Genomic DNA, 21,036 nt, shown 5'->3' on the forward strand with positions numbered 1-21,036 from the left:
TGCTTGGTAGATTTTTCTCTATCCCTTTATTTTGAGCCTATGGATGTAATTGCGTGTGAGATGAGTCTCTTGGCATACCATTGAGTCTTGGTTCTTTATCCACCTTGCCAATCTGTGCCTTGTAATTGGGACATTTAGCCAATTTACAGTAAAGGTTAGTATTGATGTATGGATTTGATCCTGTCATGATAGCAGCTGGTTATCATGCAGGCTTATTTGTATGGTTGCTTTACAGTGTCTCACTGGTCTGTGTACTTAAGTATATTTTTGTAGTGACTGGTCTTTCCTTTCTATATTTAGTGCTTCCTTCAAGAGCTCTTATAAGACAGGTCTAGTGATGACAAATTCCCTCAGCATTTGCTTGTCTGAAAAAGATTGTATTTTTCCATCACTTATGAAGCTTAGTTTGGCCAGATATGAATTTCTTGGTTGGAATTTCTTTTCTTTAAGAATGTTGAGGCCAGGCGAGGTGGCTCCTACCTGTAATCCTAGCACTTTGGGAGGCTGAGGTGGGAGGATCACTTGAGGTCAAGAGTTTGAGACCAGCCTGGCCAACATAGGAAAACCCCATCTCTACTAAAAATACAAAATTAGCTGGGTGTGGTGGCATATGCCTGTAATCCCAGTTACTTGGGAGGCTGAGGCAGGAGAATCTCTTGAACCTGGGAGGCAGAGGTGGCAGTAAGCCGAGATCGCGCCACTGTACTCCAGCCTGGGCAACAGTGAGACTCTGTCTCAGAAAAAAAAAAAAAAAAAAAATAGAGGAAAAAGAATGAAAAGGAATGAACACAAACCCTGAGAAATATGGGATTAGGTAAAGAAATAGAATCTACAACTCTGCCTCAGCCTTCCGAGTAGCTGGGATTACAGGCATGCGCCACCACACCTGGCTAATTTTTTTTTATTTTATTTTTAGTAGAGATGGGATTTCAACATGGTGGCCAGGCTTGTCTCAAACTCCTGACTTCAAGTGATCCACCCATCTCAGCCTCCCAAAGTGTTTTTTTCTCTATTCTTGTCTTACTGTCTTACTCAGAAAGCCAACCTTCAAGCTCTGTGATTCTTTCCACAGCTTGGTCTGCTTTGCAATTAATTTTAAGAATTGCATTATGAAATTACTGCAGTGTGTTTTTCTACTCTTTCAGGTTGGTTACATTCTTTTTTATGCTGGCTATTCTTGTCTGTCAGCTCCTGTATCGTTTTATTGTGCTTCTTTGCTCCCTTGGATTGGGTTTCAATGTATTCCTGCTTCTTGATGATCTTCATTCCTATCCATTTTCTGATTTCTGTTTCTGTAATTCCAGCCATTTCAGCCCAATTCAGAACGCTTGCTGGAGAGTTAGTGCAGTCATTCGGAAAAAGAAGGCACTCTGGCTTTTTGAGTTGTCAGAGTTCTTGCACTGGTTCTTTCTTATCTTTGTGGGCTGATGGTCCTTCAGTCTTTGAAGTTGCTGTCCTTTGCATGTTTTTTGTTGTTGTTGTTATGGTTTTTTTAATCCTATTTGATGACCTTGAGGGTTTGGTTGTGGTATAAAGCGGGTTTAGTCAACTGGCTTCATTTCTGGAAGATTTTAGGGAGCCAAGGCTCAGCTCATAACTCCTGGACTGCCTGTTCTGGGGGGCTGGTATGAGCCTCAACTTTGTTCTCTGGCTCCTTCAGGCTAGGAACTGATTGCGCTGGGTAGGGGCCAAGGTACTCCAGGGCCACTGGTTACTACAATCCAACGGGTGGTGCCAGCCAGAGCGTTTCATTAGGATGATGGCAGTAGGATCCATCCTCAGTTGCACATGCCAGCAGCAGCAGCAGCAGCATAACGGGATGCACACTTGTCCACTGTGGCAGGATGCTAGCAGGTCTGGGATGCCGGCCTTTGTGTGGGCCTTCACAGGAGCAGCAGAGGCAGCACGGCTGACTGGTGGGGTGCAGGGGAGCCTTGTTAGTGACTGTGCGTGCCATGGCACTGGTGGTAGTATAAGCATAGGGGCATGGCGCTGATGGACACAGAACTGTGTGTGCCCTCTGTGCAGGTGGAGGTAGCCACTTAGGGCAGGGGAAGGTCCACTGTTCTTCATGCCTAGTTTCACTCCCAGGGCAATGTTGGCACAGGAGCTCCAAATGCAACGGCAGTAATGCAGGGGTAATGGGGGCAGAATGCACTCACACCAGCAGCAGTGGCAGGGCAGGGTGAATGTGCACTAGTGGGACTGGGGAGGCAAGATCTGCCTATGCACACACGTTGGCAAAGCAGTGTTGGGGGGTGGCCATGGGCCCAGGGAAAGCTGCCAGTATGGGAAGGGAGCAGGTGAGCTGGCACGTGTCCACAAGCCGGGCTGCTGTGCTGGAACTCACTACCAGTTAGGCACAGTCCCCCAGCACAGGAGCTATGATGCAGGCTCCCCAGGACACCCAAGGCTGCACTGCAAGCAGGCACAGCCAGGTTGGGGCCCCAGGAGAGGCCAGATGGACTGGCCCCATCTGATCTTCAAGACAGCCCTGTAGACTTGAGGTCTGACAGTTTCCTTAGTAGGGATAAAGTCTCCTATAAAGCAAGTCAGCAAGTTAAGCCTAGAGGGATAGGTGCCCCTGGCCATATTCCACTACAGATGCTCAAACACCAAACACTCTGGACTCTGCATTGGCTAGAATACGGCCCCTAACACTTCTCCAAGCAGCCCTCTGTGCCAACTCACGTGTCCATAGTGGTGGAGGAATCTCCTCCTGCCAGGATTCCAGAGGCCTGTTGCAGTAGCTGGTTGTTTTTTGCCAGTTCAAGTCACTGTTCCCCTGGTGCCATATCCCCATGCACGGGTCCCTCCCAGCTTCCTCCCCTTCAGCCCAGCTTCTGTGTCTTTCCTCTGTCCACCCTTAGTTTCTTCCCTCTAAATATCTGTTAGGAGAGGACCAGTCGTCCTGGTCCCTTGGTGGCAGCTGTTCCACCAGGCTGCGTCTAGTCGGCCATCTTGCCCAGCTCTTGCATTTACACTATCTATGATTTCAATCTAGTAAGGCCTGAGATTCCAATATCAGTTCCCTCAAAGAGAATATAATCAACAAAGCAGTTTAAATTTCTCTACCCAAATTAGAACAGAGGAAGAAAAAAGGCTGAAAAAATGAAGAGTCAAAGCTGGCCTGTGGAGTAATGTCATTTAGACTAATATGCACATAACTGGAATCCTAGAAAGAGGGAAAGGGGGAACAGAAAAATATTTAAATGACTAAAAGTCTTTTATATTTAATTAAACATATAAACCCACAGAGCCAAGAAGCTTAATGAACCTCTGGCAGGGAAAACATAAAATTAGAGCAAGGCACACATAACAGTGAAATTGCTGGAAACCGATGATAAAGAGAAAATTTTTTTAAAGAGAAGGTATTATTTAAAAGGGAAGAAAATATTATTTAGAAGGGAAGAAAGATCAGAATGTCTACTGATTTCTCATCAGAAATATTGCAAGCCAAAAGATGTTTTTTGGAGCAACATCTTTAAAGTCCTGGAAAAAAAAATGTTAACCTATAATTCTATATTCAGGAAAAATACCGTTCAATAAATTAAGGTTAAATTAAGACATTTTCAGAAAAAAAATCTGATAAATGCCATCAGCAAGTCTGTACTACAAGAAATGTTAAAGGAAGTTCTTTAGGCTGAAGGAAAATTATTTCAGATATAAACTCAGACCTACAAAACTGAATAAGGAGGATTACAAATGGTAAATTTTTTTTAATTTTTAAAAAGATAATTGACCATTTATAGCAAAAATGATGTTTAGGAGTTTATAACATATAGAAGTAAAATATATGAAATAAGACAACAGGGGGATATAGTAGTAAGAATCTTACATTTAGTAGTATATCTTTTGATAGTAACTTCTGATAAACTGAGGGTGAATATTTTAAACTCTAGAGCAGCCACCAAGAAATAAAACAAGCCAGTAGAGCCATAAAGTGTAATACTAAAATACTTAGTTAATCCAAAAGAGGCCAGAGAAAGAGGAAAACAGGAACAGAAACAGATAGAAAAAGTAGAAAACAAATCAAAAGATGGTACACTTAAATCCAGTCGTACCAGTAAATATATATGGTCTTATTCTAAATAAAGATAGACTGGATTTAAAAAGGAAAATGCAGCCAGGTGCAGTGACTCATGCCTGTAATCCCAGCAATTTTGAAGGCCGAGGGGGTCAGATCACAAGGTCAGGAGTTCGAGACCAGCCTGGCAATATGGTGAAACCCCATCTCTACTAAAAATACAAAAAAAATTAGCTGGGCATGGTGGCATGCGCCTGTAGTCCCAGCTACTCGGGAGGCTGAGGCAGGAGAATCACTTGAACCTGGGAGACAGAGGTTGCAGTGAGCCGAGATAGAGCCACTGCACTGCAGCCTGGGTGACAGAGCAAGACTCTGTCTCAAAAAAAAAAAAAAAAAAAAAGCAAAATGCAACTATATGCTTACTACAAGAAATCCATTTTGAATGTAAAGACATAGGTTAACAGTAATAAAAAGATGGAAAAGGATATAACATAACATGCAAACCCTCCTGAGCAAGCTGTAGTGGCCATATGAATATTATATAAAGTATACTTTAAGATAGGGGGTGTTGCCAGTGAGAAAGAAGTACAATTCATCATGATTAAAGGATCAATTCATCCAGAAGACATAATCCTCAGTATTATGGACCTACTGACAGGTCTTCCAAATATATAAAGAAAAAACTGACAGAATTGAAAGAGAAATACACAAATCTACAACTGTAGTTGGAGATTTCACCACTTCCTTCTGGGTAATTTATAGAGCAAATTGAACAATACTGTCAACCAACTTTACGTAATTGACATTTATACAACATCTGCAGCAGCATACATCTTTTCAAGTGCATTTGGAACATTTACCAAGATAAACCATATGCTGGGCCTTAAAACAAGTCTCAATAAATACTAAAGCATTGAAATAAAATAATATGTTATCTGATATAATTAAATTAGAAAAGAAGAAGATTTCTGAAAAATTTCCAAGTATTTAGAAATTAAACAACATTTCTAAATCCAGTAGGTCAAGAAATTACAAAGGAAATTAGAAAACATGTTAAGCGGAATGAAAATGAGAACATACCACGAAACTTGTGGGATGCAGCTAACCTGTGGGATAAGAAGGACTTATGGAGAAATTTATAGATTTAAATGCTTATATGTATAAAAGAAAGTTTAAGATCAATGATCACAGTTTCTACTTTATGAACTGAGGAAAAGAAAGCAAATTAAGCCCAAAGTAGTTAGAAAGATGCAAATAAGAAAGACTGTTATCAGTGAATTAGAAACAAATAACTAGGTATCTATATAGTGGAAAAAATTTAATCTTACCTCACAGTGTACACAAAAATTAATTCCAAATGAATCATAGACCAAAATATAAAACTCCAGACTTTCTATAAGACTACATTGGAAAACCTCTTCATGACCTTGAAGTTGGTCATGATTTCTTAGGATACAAACAGCAGTTACCATAAGAGAAAAATTTGCTGAATTGGATTTAAACTTTTAAATCTGCTTTTGTTAATATGTCATTTAAAAAATGAAAAAGGTTATGGATAGCAAGAAAATATTTTCAAAACATATTCTATCAAAAGACTTTTATTCAGACATTGTTTTATTAAGAACACCACACAACTCGACAATCTGATTTTTTTCTTTTCTTTTTTTTTTTTTTTTGAGACGGACTCTCTGTAATCCAGACTGGAGTGCAGTGGCGCGATCTCGGCTCACTGCAACCTCCACCTCCCGAGTTCAAGCGATTCTCCTGCCTCAGCCTCCCGAGTAGCTGGGATTACAGACATGCGTCACCATGCCTAGCTAATTTTTGTGTTTTTAGTAGAGTCGGGGTTTCACCATATTGGCCAGGCTGGTCTCAAACTCCCGACCTCAGGTGATCCACCCGCCTCGGCCTCCCAAAGTGCTGGGATTATAAGCATGAGCCACCATGCCCGGCTGACAATCCAATTTTTTAAAACTGTTAAGAGGATCGGCGCGGTGGCTCACGCCTGTAATCCCAGCACTTTAGGAGGCCGAGGCGGGCGGATCACGAGGTCAGGGGATTGAGACCATCCTGGCTAACATGGTGAAACTCCGTCTCTACTAAAAATACAAAAAATTAGCCGGGCGTGGTGGCGGGCGCCTGTAGTCCCAGCTACTCAGGAGGCTGAGGCAGGAGAATGGCGTGAACCCGGGAGGTGGAGCTTGCAGTGAGCCGAGATTGTGCCACTGCACTCCAGCCTGGGCGGTAGAGCGAGACTCTGTCTCAAAAAAAAAAAACTGATAAGAGTTTTGGACACTTCAAAAAAGAAAATATGTTAATACCCAATAGGCACATGAAAAGGTGCTTGACATCAGTAGTCATTAGGGAAATTAAAATCACAATGAGATACTACTCCCACTAGAACAGCTAAGATTAAAAAGACCTTCAATACCCTTTGTTGGTGAAGATGTGGAGGAGCTTGAATTCATGCTGATATGTTGTTGGGAATACAAAATGATATAGCCACTTGGAAAACTGTTTGACAATGTCATATAAAGTTAAATATACATTTATCATATGACCACCAATTCTACTCCTACTATTTTACCCAAGAGAAAGGAAAACCTGTTTCCACACAGACATACACACAAATGTTCATAGCATTTTTATTCATAATAACAAATCTGGAAAAATCCAAGTGTCTCTCAGTAGGCTAATGGGTAAATACATTGTAGTATATCCACAAATGAAATGCTACTTAGTAATGAAGATGAATGACCTGTTGGATCATTCAGCAGGTCATACGGAAACCATGAGTGCCCTCAAAAACATGCTGTGAAAGAAGCCAATAGAGAAAATCAGTGAAGCCAGAAGCTGGTTCTTTGAAAAGATTAATAAAATTGATAAAACTAGTCTGAGCAAGAAAAAATAATAAATCACTAATAGTAGAAATAAAATGATGGCATCAATACAAATCTTACAGATATTAAAAGCATAATAAGGGAAGAATAACTTTGTGCAAAGAAATTTGCTTAGATGAATAGGACAAATTTAAATACTCTTCATTAGCATAGACAAAAATTTTTAACAAAAGTTCAGTCCAACAATATAAATACAACATATAAATATAATACATTAAGACTAAATAAGGTTCATCCCAGGAATGCAAGGTTGGGTTAACATTAGAAAATCAATTTAAGTACTTCACCGTATTGCAAAATAAATGAGAAAAACTAAAGTGGGAAGACTTAACTACTGGTTTCAAGACTTAATATAAAACTACAGTAATTAAGACAATGTGATGATGGCTTAAGGGTAGGACAGAGAGTCCAGAAATAGACTTGATTTTTGTCAAAGATGCCAAGATAATTGTATGGGAAAAGAATAGTCTTTTCAACAGATTGTGCTAGAACAACTAAATATATAAAAGGGAAAAAATAATCTTCCTTACCCCACACCATATACAAAAGAGTATGTATTGTATGGCCCTATTTATATGAACTATTAGGAAACAAATCTCATTTACAGAGATTAAAAGCAAATCTGTGGTTGCCTACCGCCAGAAATGGAATTGTTTTGTTAGCAAAAAAATGGAAGTCTTTTATGTAGTTTAGTTGTCCTTAAAGTCCATCATACAAATGAGCTTCGGTTCTTGTCTTAATAGAACTTAAGATATAGTACAGAGCAGGAAACAGAACTTTGGAGCCCAGCAAATGTGAACATGAATCCCTTACCAGTCACTCCTAGCTCTGTGGATGTATATCATCCCAGTGAGCCATGTATGCATAAACTATAGGTAGATAATGATGCCTGTTTCCCAGAGTAGTTGTGAAGATTCAATGAACTAATATATATAAAACAGCTGGCTGAAATACCTTCTACATAGTAGGCATTAAAATGATAGTAGGGAATAATAAGAGTAGTGTTATGCCCAGCATATTTAAATTACTTACATTGTATTTTTAAAAGTTTAGTTAGAAATGCCTTTTTTCACTTAGAAATATTTTCAGAAATTTGCAGGGGTTCGAAGCAGTAGAAGAAAAAGGAAGAAATCTAGATTAAACTTATCCCAGCATGCTGTGTATACAAACTGTCTTCTGAACATGCCTGTGCGTTTCATCTCCATGCTTTAGATTCATGCCATATCTCTAGCCATGAATGTCCTGTACTTTCCATCTCTCCAGAGTTTACCTGTCTTACTCACCTACTGATATGTTCAAGATTATTTTCTTCTGTGACATTCCTCCATGTTCTGACCTGTTATTTATATATCTAACCTGTTATTATTTATCTTTATTGATAGTTTGGCACTTATCTGCTGGCTTTATTGATAGTCCCCTTTTCAGATGTCTTTATGTCCTTTTTACTTATGGCAGTAACACTGTCATATTTCCTGGCAACCAAAGAGATTAAGAATTACATAACTTGAAGTCAGACCTGGGTTTGAATTCTGGTTTGCCATTTACTAGCTGTATGACTGTAGGCAAACTACTTACCCTCTCCTAGCCTCAATTTTCTCACTTATAAATGGAAATAACTTCATTATTTTAAAAATTAAATGAAAATATTTGAAAGTACCTGATACATGTAGGTATTAAATAGCCATGCTATTTTGATGAATTAATGAATATTGACCTTTACTTCAGTTTCCAGGAATACGGATCTGCTGGAACAGCCCATGCTGATAGTGAATATGAAAGAAGAATGATGTCTGTATATAATCATGTCTTGGAGGAGGTAGAATCACTCAATCGGAAATATACGCCTGTTTCTTATATGGCAAGTGGCATTTGTTTTATTGAGCTTTTATTGTACAAATGTGGGTTTTTCATACATCTATGGCGCTTACTAAATCTGTGAGTTCAACAAATTAACCTTTCTGTGTCTGTTCCCTTATCTATAAAACAGGGTTAATACCGACGTCACAGCATTGTAGTGGGGAGTAAATGAGATAATCCATGAAAGCACTTACCACATCTCTAGCTGCTACAGAATGCAAATAAAACTTTTTTCTTTTTTTAACAATTTAACTGAAGTACAATAATTCTCAACCCAGGCTACACATTAGAATCACTTGAGGGCTTTTTAAAGAATACATGAATATACAGGCCTCACTCCTGACCAGTTAACTCTGAATTTCTGGAATTGGGGCCCAGGCATTAGTAGTTTTACAAGCACTCAGGTGATTCTGTCATGCTGCCATGGTTGGGAGAACCACTGGCCAATTGAAACAGGAAGAACTGGGCTTGTTGTCTGACTGGCAATGAATCATTTCCTACCAGGTGGTGACAGTAATGTCTTTCAGTACACTCTTCAGCCTTTAGCCTGCTGAATTTCTGCTGCCTTTGGCACTTCCTAAGAAGTTCTCAGAGTGCTCACCCTTTATTAAATCTTCTCCCCTGATTTACCAGTCACAGGACAGGCTGACACATTCTCACCCAAATTTTCTCCTCCCTGTCTGACCATTCCCCAGTGACTCTGCTCAGGTTTTATAACAGATGCCATAGGCTTGGTGCCTTAAACAACAGACATTTATTTCTCACAGTTCTGGAGGCAGGGAAGTCCAGGATCAAGGTGCCAGCAGATTTGGTTCCTGGTGAGGGCTTTCTTCCTGGCCCTGGTGGCAGCCACCTTCTCACTGTGTCTTCACATGGTGGGGAGAGATTGAGAGCTCGGGTCACTCTTCCTCTTCTGGGAGAACACTCATCCCAGCCGGGTGCAGTGGCTCACGCCTGTAATCCCAGCACTTTGGAGGGCGAGGTGGGCAGATCACGAGGTCAGGAGTTTGAGACCAGCCTAACTAACATGGTGAAACCCTGTGTCTACTAAAAATGCAAAAATTAGCTGGGCATGGTGGCGCATACCTGTAATCCCAGCTACTCAGGAGGCTGAGGCAGGAAAATCACTTGAATCAGGTGTCAGAGGTTGCAGTGAACCGAGATCGTGCCACTGCACTCCAGCCCGGACAACAGAGCGAGGACTCTGTCTCAAAAAAAAGAAAAAGAACACAGGAACACTCATCCCATCATGGGGGCCCACCTCCAAATGCCATGACCTTGGGGGTTACAGCTTCCACAGATGAATTTGGGGGAACACAAACATTCAGTCCATAATTCCCAGCCTTTGAATTTTACCCCTTGGAGAGTTTCTCTTCTGCTTCTCTTCTCATTCTGTACTTTCTTGCTTTATCAAGTATTTTAGAATAAATAGGATGTGTCATTAAAGAGTTAGGTTAGAGCTAAAGATGGGCAATTCCCTTGACATACTGCTTTCCATGTAAAATTGTCAATAGTATTTACTGAATCGAATTGACAGCTGTTTGACAGTGACATTGTTTGCTGAGAGAGTGTAAAGACAGTCTTTGAAAGAAATACACACATCTGTGTGAGACAGTGGTTATTTTCATATTCCTCTAGGCTCCATCCTAAAAAATGAAATAGATGATAAACAGAAACTTGATTTTGATGGAATTGAATATAATGGAATGGGAATTTTCTGCCCAGCAGAAGACAGTACAGAAAAAAGGGCCTTAGGCTCCTTCAGAACTAAGTTCAAATTCTGGCATTGCCACTCAGCAGTTCTGTGACTTTAGTCACATTACTTAACATCCTTTTATATGAAGTAGAAAACATGCCTGCGTCATAGGATTACTGTGAGGTTTAAATGAAATAATGCTTATTGCCTAGCACAGTACTGTCATATAAGGAGTGGTTAATAAAACATTTCCCAGTCAGGCATGGTGGCTCATGCCTGTAATCCCAGCACTTTGGGAGGCCAAGGTGGGCGGATCACCTGAGGTCAGGAGTTCAAGACCAGCCTGTCCAACATGGTGAAACCCCATCTGTACTAAAACTACAAAAATTAGCAGGGCATGATGGCAAGCGCCTGTAATCCCAGCTACTTGGGAGGCTGAGGCAAGAGAATTGCTTGAACCCGGGAGGTGGAGGTTGCAGTGAGTCGAGATCACGCCATTGCACTCCAACCTGGGTGACAAGAGTGAAACTTCATCTCAAATAAATAAATAAATAAATTATCTTTTTCTGTATTTCTAAATTGTATTTTATAGATTTGTTACTGTCTGAGCCTCCAGATTCAGTTCAACCATGCCCAGCTAATTTTTTGTATTTTTAGTAGAGACAGGGTTTCACCGTGTTAGCCAGGGTGGTCTCGATCTCCTGACCTTGTGATCCACCCGCCTCAGCCTCCCAAAGTGCTGGGATTACAGGTGTGAGCCACCGCACCCCGCTGAAAGAAAGATTTTATAAACAAATAAACACAATACAGTGTATGTGCATTAATAGAATTCTGCACAACGTAGAGATGTAGTACAAAAAAGAGTAGTTCACGTCAAAAGATAGGGAAAATGGATTGGTGGTGCAGTTGAGAGGGAAGATGTATTTGTATATGAGTTTTCCAGACAGATAAGAAAGGATTGGGAATCTCAGGCAGAAAACATGTTCAAAAGCAGAGGCATGAAATAGCATGGTGTCTTCTAGGAACAGTTTGTTATTACTGCAATGTAACGTACAGGCTAGGGATTAGAGAGATGAAATCAGAGAGGTAGCCAGCGGCCAGGTGACAGAAGGCTTTGAACACAATATTAAGGAGTTTGGACTTTGTCCTTAAGCACTGGGGGGCTTCTTAGAAATTGTAAATGGGTGGGAGAGAGAAGTGCTTAATATAGATTGTATATTATCATCTAGAAGCAAAACAGGAAATGGCTGATAGGGTGTGAAATTAGAGGAAAGAATGAGTACAAGGCTTTTTCAGTAATCCAAAGTAAGGAACAAATTACTAAAATGGCAGTAGGAATGAGAAAAAAAGATATATATGAGAGATACTTAGTGAAAATATTTTCAAGGTTGAGTGTTGTTTTTTTTTGTTTTGTTTTGTTTTGTTTTTTTGAAACGGAGTCTCGCTCTGTCGCCCAGGCTGGAGTGCAGTGGCACGATCTCCGCTCACTACAAGCTCTGCCGCCTCCCGGGTTCACACCATTCTCCTGCCTTAGCCTCCCCAGTAGCTGGGACTACAGGTGCCCGCCACCACGCCCAGCTAATTTTTTGTGTGTTTTTAGTAGAGACAGGGTTTCACTGTGTTCGCCAGGATAGTCTCGATCTCCTGACCTCGTGATCTGCCCGCCTTGGCCTCCAAAGTGCTGGGATTACAGGCGTGAGCCACCGCACCCGGCCCTTTTTTTTTTTTTAAAGTAGACATGAGATGATGGAGGCATGCCTTCCAGGTTTCCAGCTTCAGTGATCACTTACACAACTGATTGATCCTTTACTGATAGAATATAGAGAGGTGATAGAAGATGAAGGTTTTATTTTCAAACATGTTGCTGTCTTTAGGCAGTTAGATAGTAAATACGTTGGAGTTGGAAGAAAGATGGGCTGGGATGCATATAAGGTCATCTGCATATAGAAAGTCTTAAAGTCATGGGAGTGGGGAGAATTGCCTATGAAAAACATGGATTGAGAAGAGAAGATGACAAAGAGAGTATCAGCATTTAAGGAACACACAAAAGAAGAGACTCTTCAGACAGAAGATGGTGAAAGGAGGAATCAGAAATAAGGGTATGGACTATTAGATGGAATTTCATGGAAGGAAAAGCATTATCAGGTGCCACAGAAATATCAGAAAATACACTGAGAAGTATCCTTTGGATTGACAATTAAGAGAGCGTTGGCCAGGCGCGGTGCCTCCTGCCCGCAATCCCAGCACTTTGGGAGGCCAATGCGGGCGGATCACGAGGTCAGGAGTTTGAGATCAGCCTGACCAACATGGTGAAACCCTGTCTCTACTAAAAATACAAAAGTTAGCCGGGGGTGGTGGCACGTGCCTGTAATCCCAGCTACTCGGGAGGCTGATGCAGGAGAATGGCATGAACCCAGGAGGCAGAGCTTGCAGTGAGCCGAGATCGCACCACTGCACTCCAGCCTGGGTAACAGAGTCTCAAAAAAAAAAAAAAAAAAAAAAAAAAATTAACGTCTTTCTGATTATGATATGTAATTTACATCTCCAGACATCTTAATAGTGGTCTGCTAATATACCTATGGAGGTCAATACCCAAGGGACTGTTGACCTCAGAGGCACTCCACACTTTTCCAAGGGGGTATTGCAAAATCTGCACCATTCTTTTAAAAGGCAAAATGGTGACTTTCTGCCTGAAAACACCCTGAAGTCCCTTGTGGTCCTCTGAGTCCACCCTTCAAAGATGTTTCTCTCCTTAAACACTAGCGTGGCATCAGAGGTCCACCAAAGGTGGATGTCCCTGCAAATACTTTCCAAATTACTTGTGGGGAGTTGATTAATGCTATTTTAACAGTTGAATCTGAAAAAATAGAACCAATGTCTTTAAATCTGTGCTGTAATTATCTCAGGTAATAGACCTGGCATTTGTACTATGAGTCTATTGGGCACAAAATGTTCAACTGCCTGAATCCAATAAGGAATGGATTTTTCTGGCTTTTAGCCTTAACACCCAACTTAAAAAAAGAAAAAAAAAATGTTTACAGCATGCGCAACTAGGTGACATTCTGCTTGAAAGCAGGAGCTTAGAGGGACAGACAGCATACCACATGGTGCATGCAGCAGTTTTCAACCTGTGGTGTTGGGTTTCAATCAGGCTGGTGGGAAAAATATTAGAGATAGTTATAGAAATAGACACAAATCTTCTTGGAAGGCCGGGAAGTTTGTATAACTTCGGTAATAGATCTGACTGAAGGCGACCTGATCCCTTTACCTTTAGTTAAACAAATTAAAATAGTAATAAAGAAAGGCAGAGTAGTTTACCTAGCTAGCTTTTTTACTCATGTAAAGACTAACCTTTGATGTACCATGGGTGCTTAAGTACCTTTTACTCAGAAGTCCACAATGTCAATTTCCCTCTAATGGTGTTGACTCAAGCTTTTGTTAATTAATCTTACTGAATGCGGCTGGGACCCTCAGCTGGACTGGCAGAGCAGAATATCTGGGTGTCAGTGTACTTTATTCATCTGTTGCTGAATCGGGTCTGCAGGAACAGACCCCCCGCAGCTAGTGCCCCCTCGAAAGGAGTGCTGCCTCACTGTTGTGCCTTAGGAGGCCACTGAGACCGGAGTAGACTGAGGAAGGGATAGTGGACCAAGCAGGAATGGTTCTGGTTCACCTAAAGTTAAAGGTGTTCTTATGATACTTTCAGTTTTCTTCTATTAAGTTGGCAAATCATTGGTGATATAGAAGAAAATCACTGAAGAGTCAGGCAACCTAGATTCTAGCCCCAGCTTGTTCTGTTACCTATCTGTGTGACCTGTGTCATCAGCAAAATTGAAGATTAGACTGGGTAATCTTTAAAATATCGTTGAACTCTTAAATTCTGATTTTATGACCACTTTCATTAAGGCTCAAAATATTCTCTGCAGTGTTTCTGTGCCTTTGCAGTCATGCTGGGATTTTCAAAACTCAGTTAAGCAGTTTTGAGAAATAAGGTATTTTATTAGAGTTTCAGGATTCCCCGACTATATAGTCCTCTTTCATCTGAATTCGACTAAGTTTCCACCATTGCTTACTCTGAGGACCAGTGGCCATAGAGACAAAGAAGCCACCTAATGAAAGAATGAGCCAGCTCAAAGCCAAAGTCCTGCAAAATGCTCGGGCTTCTTTACCATACTGTTTATCATACTTTGCCATGTGATAGTTACTCTGTATTTTAGTATCTAATATATTTGTTTAATAATACACTGATATTTCTGAGTGCTGTAGAAATGTGGAATTTTCCTATTGCTTGGCCTTGAGGACTGTGGATTTTCTCATTTCTGTCACTTATATTTTATTGAATATACTTCATAATAAAGTAAAAATCTGTAATTGTGATTCATGACATGAATGATTTAGTATGTATGCACAGTTCCTGGATGTGATGCCTAGTTCTTGATTGGTATGTACATTTGTAATTATATGGGCATTTGTAGTTCTATACTGAATGTACCACTTGTTGATGAAATTTGAAAATTTATTTTTATTTGATTGAGTTTCTTTTTTTCCCCTAGCATACAGCATGCCTCTGCAATGCCATCATTGCTTTGCTGAAAGTTCCCCTTTCTTTCCAGAGATATTTTTTCCAGAAACTACAGTCTACCAGCATCAAGGTAATACAGGAAGAATACTAAGGTTAATATAGGTTTTAAAACCAGGTGTCTTCTGAAGATTATGTAGTACATAGCTACACTTCAGTGTGTTACCTTTGGTTTATTGGTTTTTTTGGTTTGTTTTGTTTTTTGAGACAGAGTCTCGCCCTGTCGCCTGGGCTGGAGTATAGTGGTATGATCTTGGCTCACCGCAACCTCTAGGTTCAAGCAATTCTCCTGCCTCAGCCTCCCGAGGAGCTGGGATTACAGGCATCCGCCACCACACCCAGCTAATTTTTGTATTTTTGGTAAAGATGGGGTTGCACCATGTTGGCCAGGCTGGTCAGGAACTCCTGACCTCAAGTGATCCACCCACCTCTGCCTCCCAAAGTGCTCGGATTACAGGCATGAGCCTGGGCTACCTTTGGTTTTGATAAAACCTAGTTGTAAGCCATTTCTCTCCTTTATCAAGGGGTTGGATGAAAGGAATGGATTTGAGAGTTAAACTCTCTCCCTTTTTAATTGTCAGTGCCAAATGCTATGAGACAGGCATTTGGGTAACTGGAGCTCTGTTGTTTGCCTCTTACCTCCAGGAATAAATTAGTGATATATCACAGTAGCCTGCAAGGATCTTGAGCTGAGTCTATTCAGACCCAACTTAGAATGAATCAGGTCCAGTAAAGTGTCACCAGTTCTACTTCCAAAGTACTTCTGCCTTTCAGTAACATATTTTGAGGGGCTAACCAGTGAGTAGAATCAGTATTTTGAAATATTTAAGCCACTCACAATTCAAAAGCTATTTTTGATTCAAAAAATGAAATTGTTGGAAAAGGGAGAAAATTGTCACTTCTAAGAGATTTCCTGGATTATCCCTGTTAGTTAATGTCTTCAGTAAACTTTTACATCCATGCAGATGCTTTTGATTGCAAATAACAAAGCATTCCATTTCAAAATGACTGGAATAATGAGAAAGACTGACGATCTAGATAAGAAGTCCTAAAGTAGGATGTCTCCAGGGTTGATTAGTTTAGTAGTTCAACAGCATTATCAGAAAGACTCAAATTTCTTCCATCTTTTCATTTAGCAAGACTTGAGCTTTCTTTAATTGATGCATATTTGGGATTTTTAATGCATTTTTGAAGAAAAACTAATGAGAGGTAAAAATTGTCATTTGATTCATTTGTGGATATTGACTTTTTTATAGCACAGTGACTTCGCTGTGTAGATAATCCTGGAACTTTAAGTTCATTTACATTTGAATTTAGTTTACTTAAATTTACCTAAGACCAAAGAGACAGCAGCACTTAGGTAATGAAAATTGATATAATGCATTTCCCTACTAGAAGTGGTTCATTGTCGAAGAAATGCCTCACCACAAAAATTGGGAGAACAGTGCCTTTGCTTTTCTCTAGTTCTGTATCATCCTCAAGTAGAACTGAGGTTTGAGATGAAAACCACAGTGATATTTAGAAGGAGGCACTTTAAAGGTACATCTGTCTTTTCCCAGCACAGTCAGGTCATGTGGGGGTAGGGGAGTGCACAATCGAATCTGTTAACCTGTAACCAGTGATTAGCACAGACATGTTTGTCAGAAGGAAGCTTGCTCTTGGTTGTTGGCATTTATTTGAGTGTTGGCATTCCAGCTTGCTCTGTCACCATCGCCCCGGAACCCTGCAGAGCCCATTGCTGTCCAGAATAACCAGCAGCTGGCGCTAAAGGTAGAGGGAGTGGTTCAGCACGGATCTAAACCAGGACTCTTTCGCAAAATTCAGTCTGTCTGTCTGAATGTTTCTTCCACACTGCAGAGTAAATCCGGACAAGACTACAAGGTAATTTAGGAAAGAGGCAGAATTGTGATACAGATTTTATATGAGCTCATTGATGGAAGTTTTCCAGTGTTTTTCATGGTTAAACAGATTGCAGTTATACCTCCAAAGGGATCAGATGGTCATAAATTGAAAGCCCACATTGGGGCTGGAAGGGGTTGATAAACACTTCTTTTTTCTCTCCCTGAACCAGTTAATAGGGACGAAGCATCCAGGCAAAGATCAAAATATGAGTTTTATTACTGTTAGAGCTGTGGGAAAACCTAACTCCGATGCCTGACAGCAAGGACTTTCTAACCTTAGACCCCTGAATTGGATTTTTTCACCCAGCCTCAGTCAGTACATATGGGAGCCTGCCCCTATAAAATTTATGGCAGGGCACAGAGAAATCGGGTGCCCAAAGCAGAAGAGAAAGAGCAAGGGCTTACCTTCCCATGTCTGGTTCCTGCCCAGAAACTCACCCATCAGCAAGACTCACCTCCTCCCTCCTCCCCGCTAGGCCAGGAAATTAATCTAATGAAAGGCCCCTCGCACATCAAGAGGTCCCTTCAAATGTCAGAAGTTGAAAAACAAGTGTCTCCCTAACCCACCCAATCCCTCCCCACAAAAAAATACACATCTATTTAGTTTTCTCCATTTTAAGTAAATTTTATCATTTAAAAAAAGTATATAGCATTTCTATAAAATGATCAGATAAAGTAAAATCTTTTTTTAAGAGTGTAACCCTAGGGATTTGCTGCCTTGAGAGCTCAGGATATAGGTAAGTAATAACCTGAATCAGGCTTACATTGTTAGCCAGAGCTAAGATACTGAATCTGTACCCATGAAATGCCAGTGTTCCAAATAAAGAATGTTCCTTGCTTTAGACATTTATTTCCAATTCCTTGGTGGTTTAGCCACAGTAAATGGAGCAAGGGACCAAGTCCACAGTTGTAGCAGCAAAGTTATTCAGATGCCCAGATTGGCTGTGTTTAGGTTTATTGTGGCATAGCATGGAAGGCGGGTTATCAGTGAAGGTATAAAAAGAGAGCATTTTGTTATCTTTGGTGGTTTTAGGTTAAAAAGCCAATGGAAGGTCTAGTTCTAAACTATTATTACTTTCTTAAGCCATTACTACTTTCTTAACTATGGCAAGTTCCTCTCACTTTGGCACTCTGACATGGCTCAGCCTTCATTCTCCTCTTTTCCTCTGTTTTGACTTCTGTGCCATACTGCATGGTACCTTATGTAGCCACTCAATAATTCGTGAATGATGAAAAAATTATTTACTATATTTAGAGTATAGCTGTTAAAATTGGGTATCTCCTGTCACAGAAGGTTGTAATGAGAATTTACACAATTTATCCTTGTCTGCAGCTCTCTCTTCACTTTGAAACAGTAGTAACCATAATTCTCTTTGTTCCTTGCATATAATTTCTTCTATTAAGAAAACGACATTTAAACCTAGAAGCTATGGTCTTCTGCTTATTGACTTACCTCTCAAGAGGCATTGATTAAAGTCAGGAAGCTGATATAATAAGCCGTGCAATAACATGATTACTTTGCCATGTTATTCACAGTGAGTTTGCAGCTTAAAATGCAGCCATCCGTTCAGGGTAATCAGGTTCCCTAGGCCTATTTCTGGTCCTTTTAAGGAAGTTCTTTGGTAGGCATATTCTTTAGGGAAATAAAAACTGTACAAAGGCTAAAGGTGAAAAAGTACCTGTACTATAAATAATTCTAAGACCTTGAATTGGTTGGTGAGGTCAGTTCATTAATGTTACAGGTAAATGTCTCTAGAAAAGTGACATGATAACTGCTCCTTGAGACACAAAGCTGCAGGGCACATTTATATAATTAATTACACCACAGAAACACACACATAAACCTAGAGCAATTTGGTCAAATACACATTAAGATCACCTTTATTTGCATTCTCAGGAGAAATCTATCTCTTAACATGTTTCATCTTGGGTACAGGTAAGAGTACGTCAGCAGGTTTTATTCTGGTCTTTGAAGAACAAAAGCATGAATGTCTGGCTAAATGAATGAGCCTGTAAATCTGTGTTTTATAACATACTGTACTTCCAGTCTGAACAAGACACTGATTATTAAATGAGCAATGTACAAATTGTTCAGTTAATTTATTAAAGGAGTAAGGAATCACTACATTAAGTAATAAAAATCAGACCAACTGGTTGTGGGGGAACCTAACTTAAATTTGCTTAGTGTTTTGTTCCTTTTCAGTCTCTTAGATTTTAAACTCTCTGGAGCAGGTGATTTCATCCTATTTCTTCAGAATATCTCTTCACAGTCTCAAGGAAGATAGGGATTTAGAGATGGGGTTGAATAAGCAAGGAAGAAAGCCCAGCATGTGAAGGGGCTGTAAACAGCCCTGGGAGCTCATTCTACTCAAGGATAGCGAGGAGCATCGCTTAATAGTTCAGAGTGTAGGCCCTGGAGGTAGCCTGCCTGTGTTCAGATTCCTACTCCATTCACTAATCATGTGACTTTGGAGAAATTACTTCACCTGTCTGCCTCAGACTCCTCATGTGTGAAGCAAGGATGATAGCAGTACCTACTTTTTGGTTGTCTGCATAGTCTAAATAAGCTCTTAGACCAGGGCCTAACTCATAGTAAGTACTGAATAAATGTCAGCCATTGTTGTTGTTTAACAATTGTTTCATTCCAGATACCCATTGACAACATGACCAATGAGATGGAGCAAAGGGTTGAACCTCATAATGATTACTTCAGTACTCAATTTCTGTTGAACTTTGCTATCCTTGGAACACACAACATTACAGTGGAATCTTCTGTGAAAGATGCCAATGGTATAGTATGGAAGACTGGTCCCAGAACTACCATATTTGTAAAATCCCTGGAAGACCCTTATTCCCAGCAAATTCGCTTACAACAGCAGCAAGCCCAGCAGCCATTACAGCAGCAGCAGCAGCGCAATGCCTACACACGGTTTTAACCATGGGATGAATGCACTGCAGACTTTCAAGAGATCAATCAAATTGCCAGAAACAGTTTGCTTTTTCATATGGAATATGTATGAAAGTTACAGTGTAGTTCATTTATTCATTGATTTTTGTAATGTAATATTCTGGAAAAATTTTGTTTTCTTAAAAATTTTGTCTGAAAAATAATTGGGCTCCTGGCCAGAAGACTGTTTTGTTTTGTCATTACTGTTTTTTCTGTTGCCGAGCTTTTTCTTCTTCTTTCAAGAATAGTCACATGTTGAGATCATTGAATTGATAAATTTGACCGCTACTCTTCCAAAATACATCGTTTGCTGCCTGGCTTAGACCTAGGATTCTGAGCTGTTCATTGGGAAGTTCTGACCAGTTACTACAAGGTTTATCCATGGTAGCAGAACCTGAGTCCTTCTGTAGATGGACTTGAAAGTGCTCCCTATAACATCCAGCCTTCTGGATTATGAAAGCCCACTGTCTAGCAGTACTGAAACATCCTGCTGTATTGTTTCAACCACATATCTATCTATCTCTTCCTGGGCTAAAGCAATCCTAATTTATTATTTTCATATTTATTGAAACAAAGAGCAGCTAGCAATTTCATAGAAAATTAAAGATTTGTTTTTTCTAATGTGTCTGCAACTGTGTATAATACAGACATTTCACATTATTTCCAAAAGTGAAAAAAATCACTCATTTAATATCTTTAATGTTTTAAGTTAGAAGGGGTGGATCTTTTTTCCTTTGGTTGGTGATTGGTTTGGTTTCTACTTGATGAGTTATGCTAGACTTGATTGTTTAGAGAGAACAGTCTCTTTATAACACAGGCTCAGTTTGTTGAGATGCTCAGGGAACAGAGTTTTCTGGTTAGCCAGAAAACCCCTTTTTTTTCCTATTTTAATACTGGTTGAAAACCATGATAAAATAGACTTTCTTAACACAGTATGCTAAATATAACTTAACTGCTTTTTGATTGGGGATCATTTAGGGCTTCAGGGTCACGATTTCTAAACATCAGGGATCATACAGTTGCAGATATTGATGCTGTAAGTAATTTGGCCGGATGCAGCTCCTAAGGTAATGCAGGGTACTTTCCCTGGAATTTCCTTTTTAAACAAATATCTCAGTTTCTTTGCTTG

At 40.1% G+C, this 21,036-nt stretch overlaps 1 protein-coding gene across 2 annotated transcripts in view; it reads left to right on the forward strand.

Moving 5' to 3' along the window:
- Nucleotides 1-21,036, forward strand: part of INTS7 (integrator complex subunit 7) — a 101,832-nt gene extending 80,796 nt beyond the window's left edge. Inside the window, exons 17-20 of one of the 2 annotated variants that reach the window (XM_010372483.2) lie at nt 8,653-8,785; nt 15,034-15,132; nt 16,755-16,940; nt 19,609-21,036. In XM_010372483.2, the coding sequence (XP_010370785.1) occupies nt 8,653-8,785; nt 15,034-15,132; nt 16,755-16,940; nt 19,609-19,896 (706 nt within the window). In that variant the 3' untranslated portion in view covers nt 19,897-21,036. The remainder of the gene's footprint in view (nt 1-8,652; nt 8,786-15,033; nt 15,133-16,754; nt 16,941-19,608) is intronic. The other variant, XM_010372484.2, reaches the window with a different exon arrangement.

The sequence above is a fragment of the Rhinopithecus roxellana genome, chromosome 8 (genome assembly GCF_007565055.1).
Source record: "Rhinopithecus roxellana isolate Shanxi Qingling chromosome 8, ASM756505v1, whole genome shotgun sequence".
In the NCBI taxonomy this organism is placed as follows: domain Eukaryota; kingdom Metazoa; phylum Chordata; class Mammalia; order Primates; family Cercopithecidae; genus Rhinopithecus; species Rhinopithecus roxellana.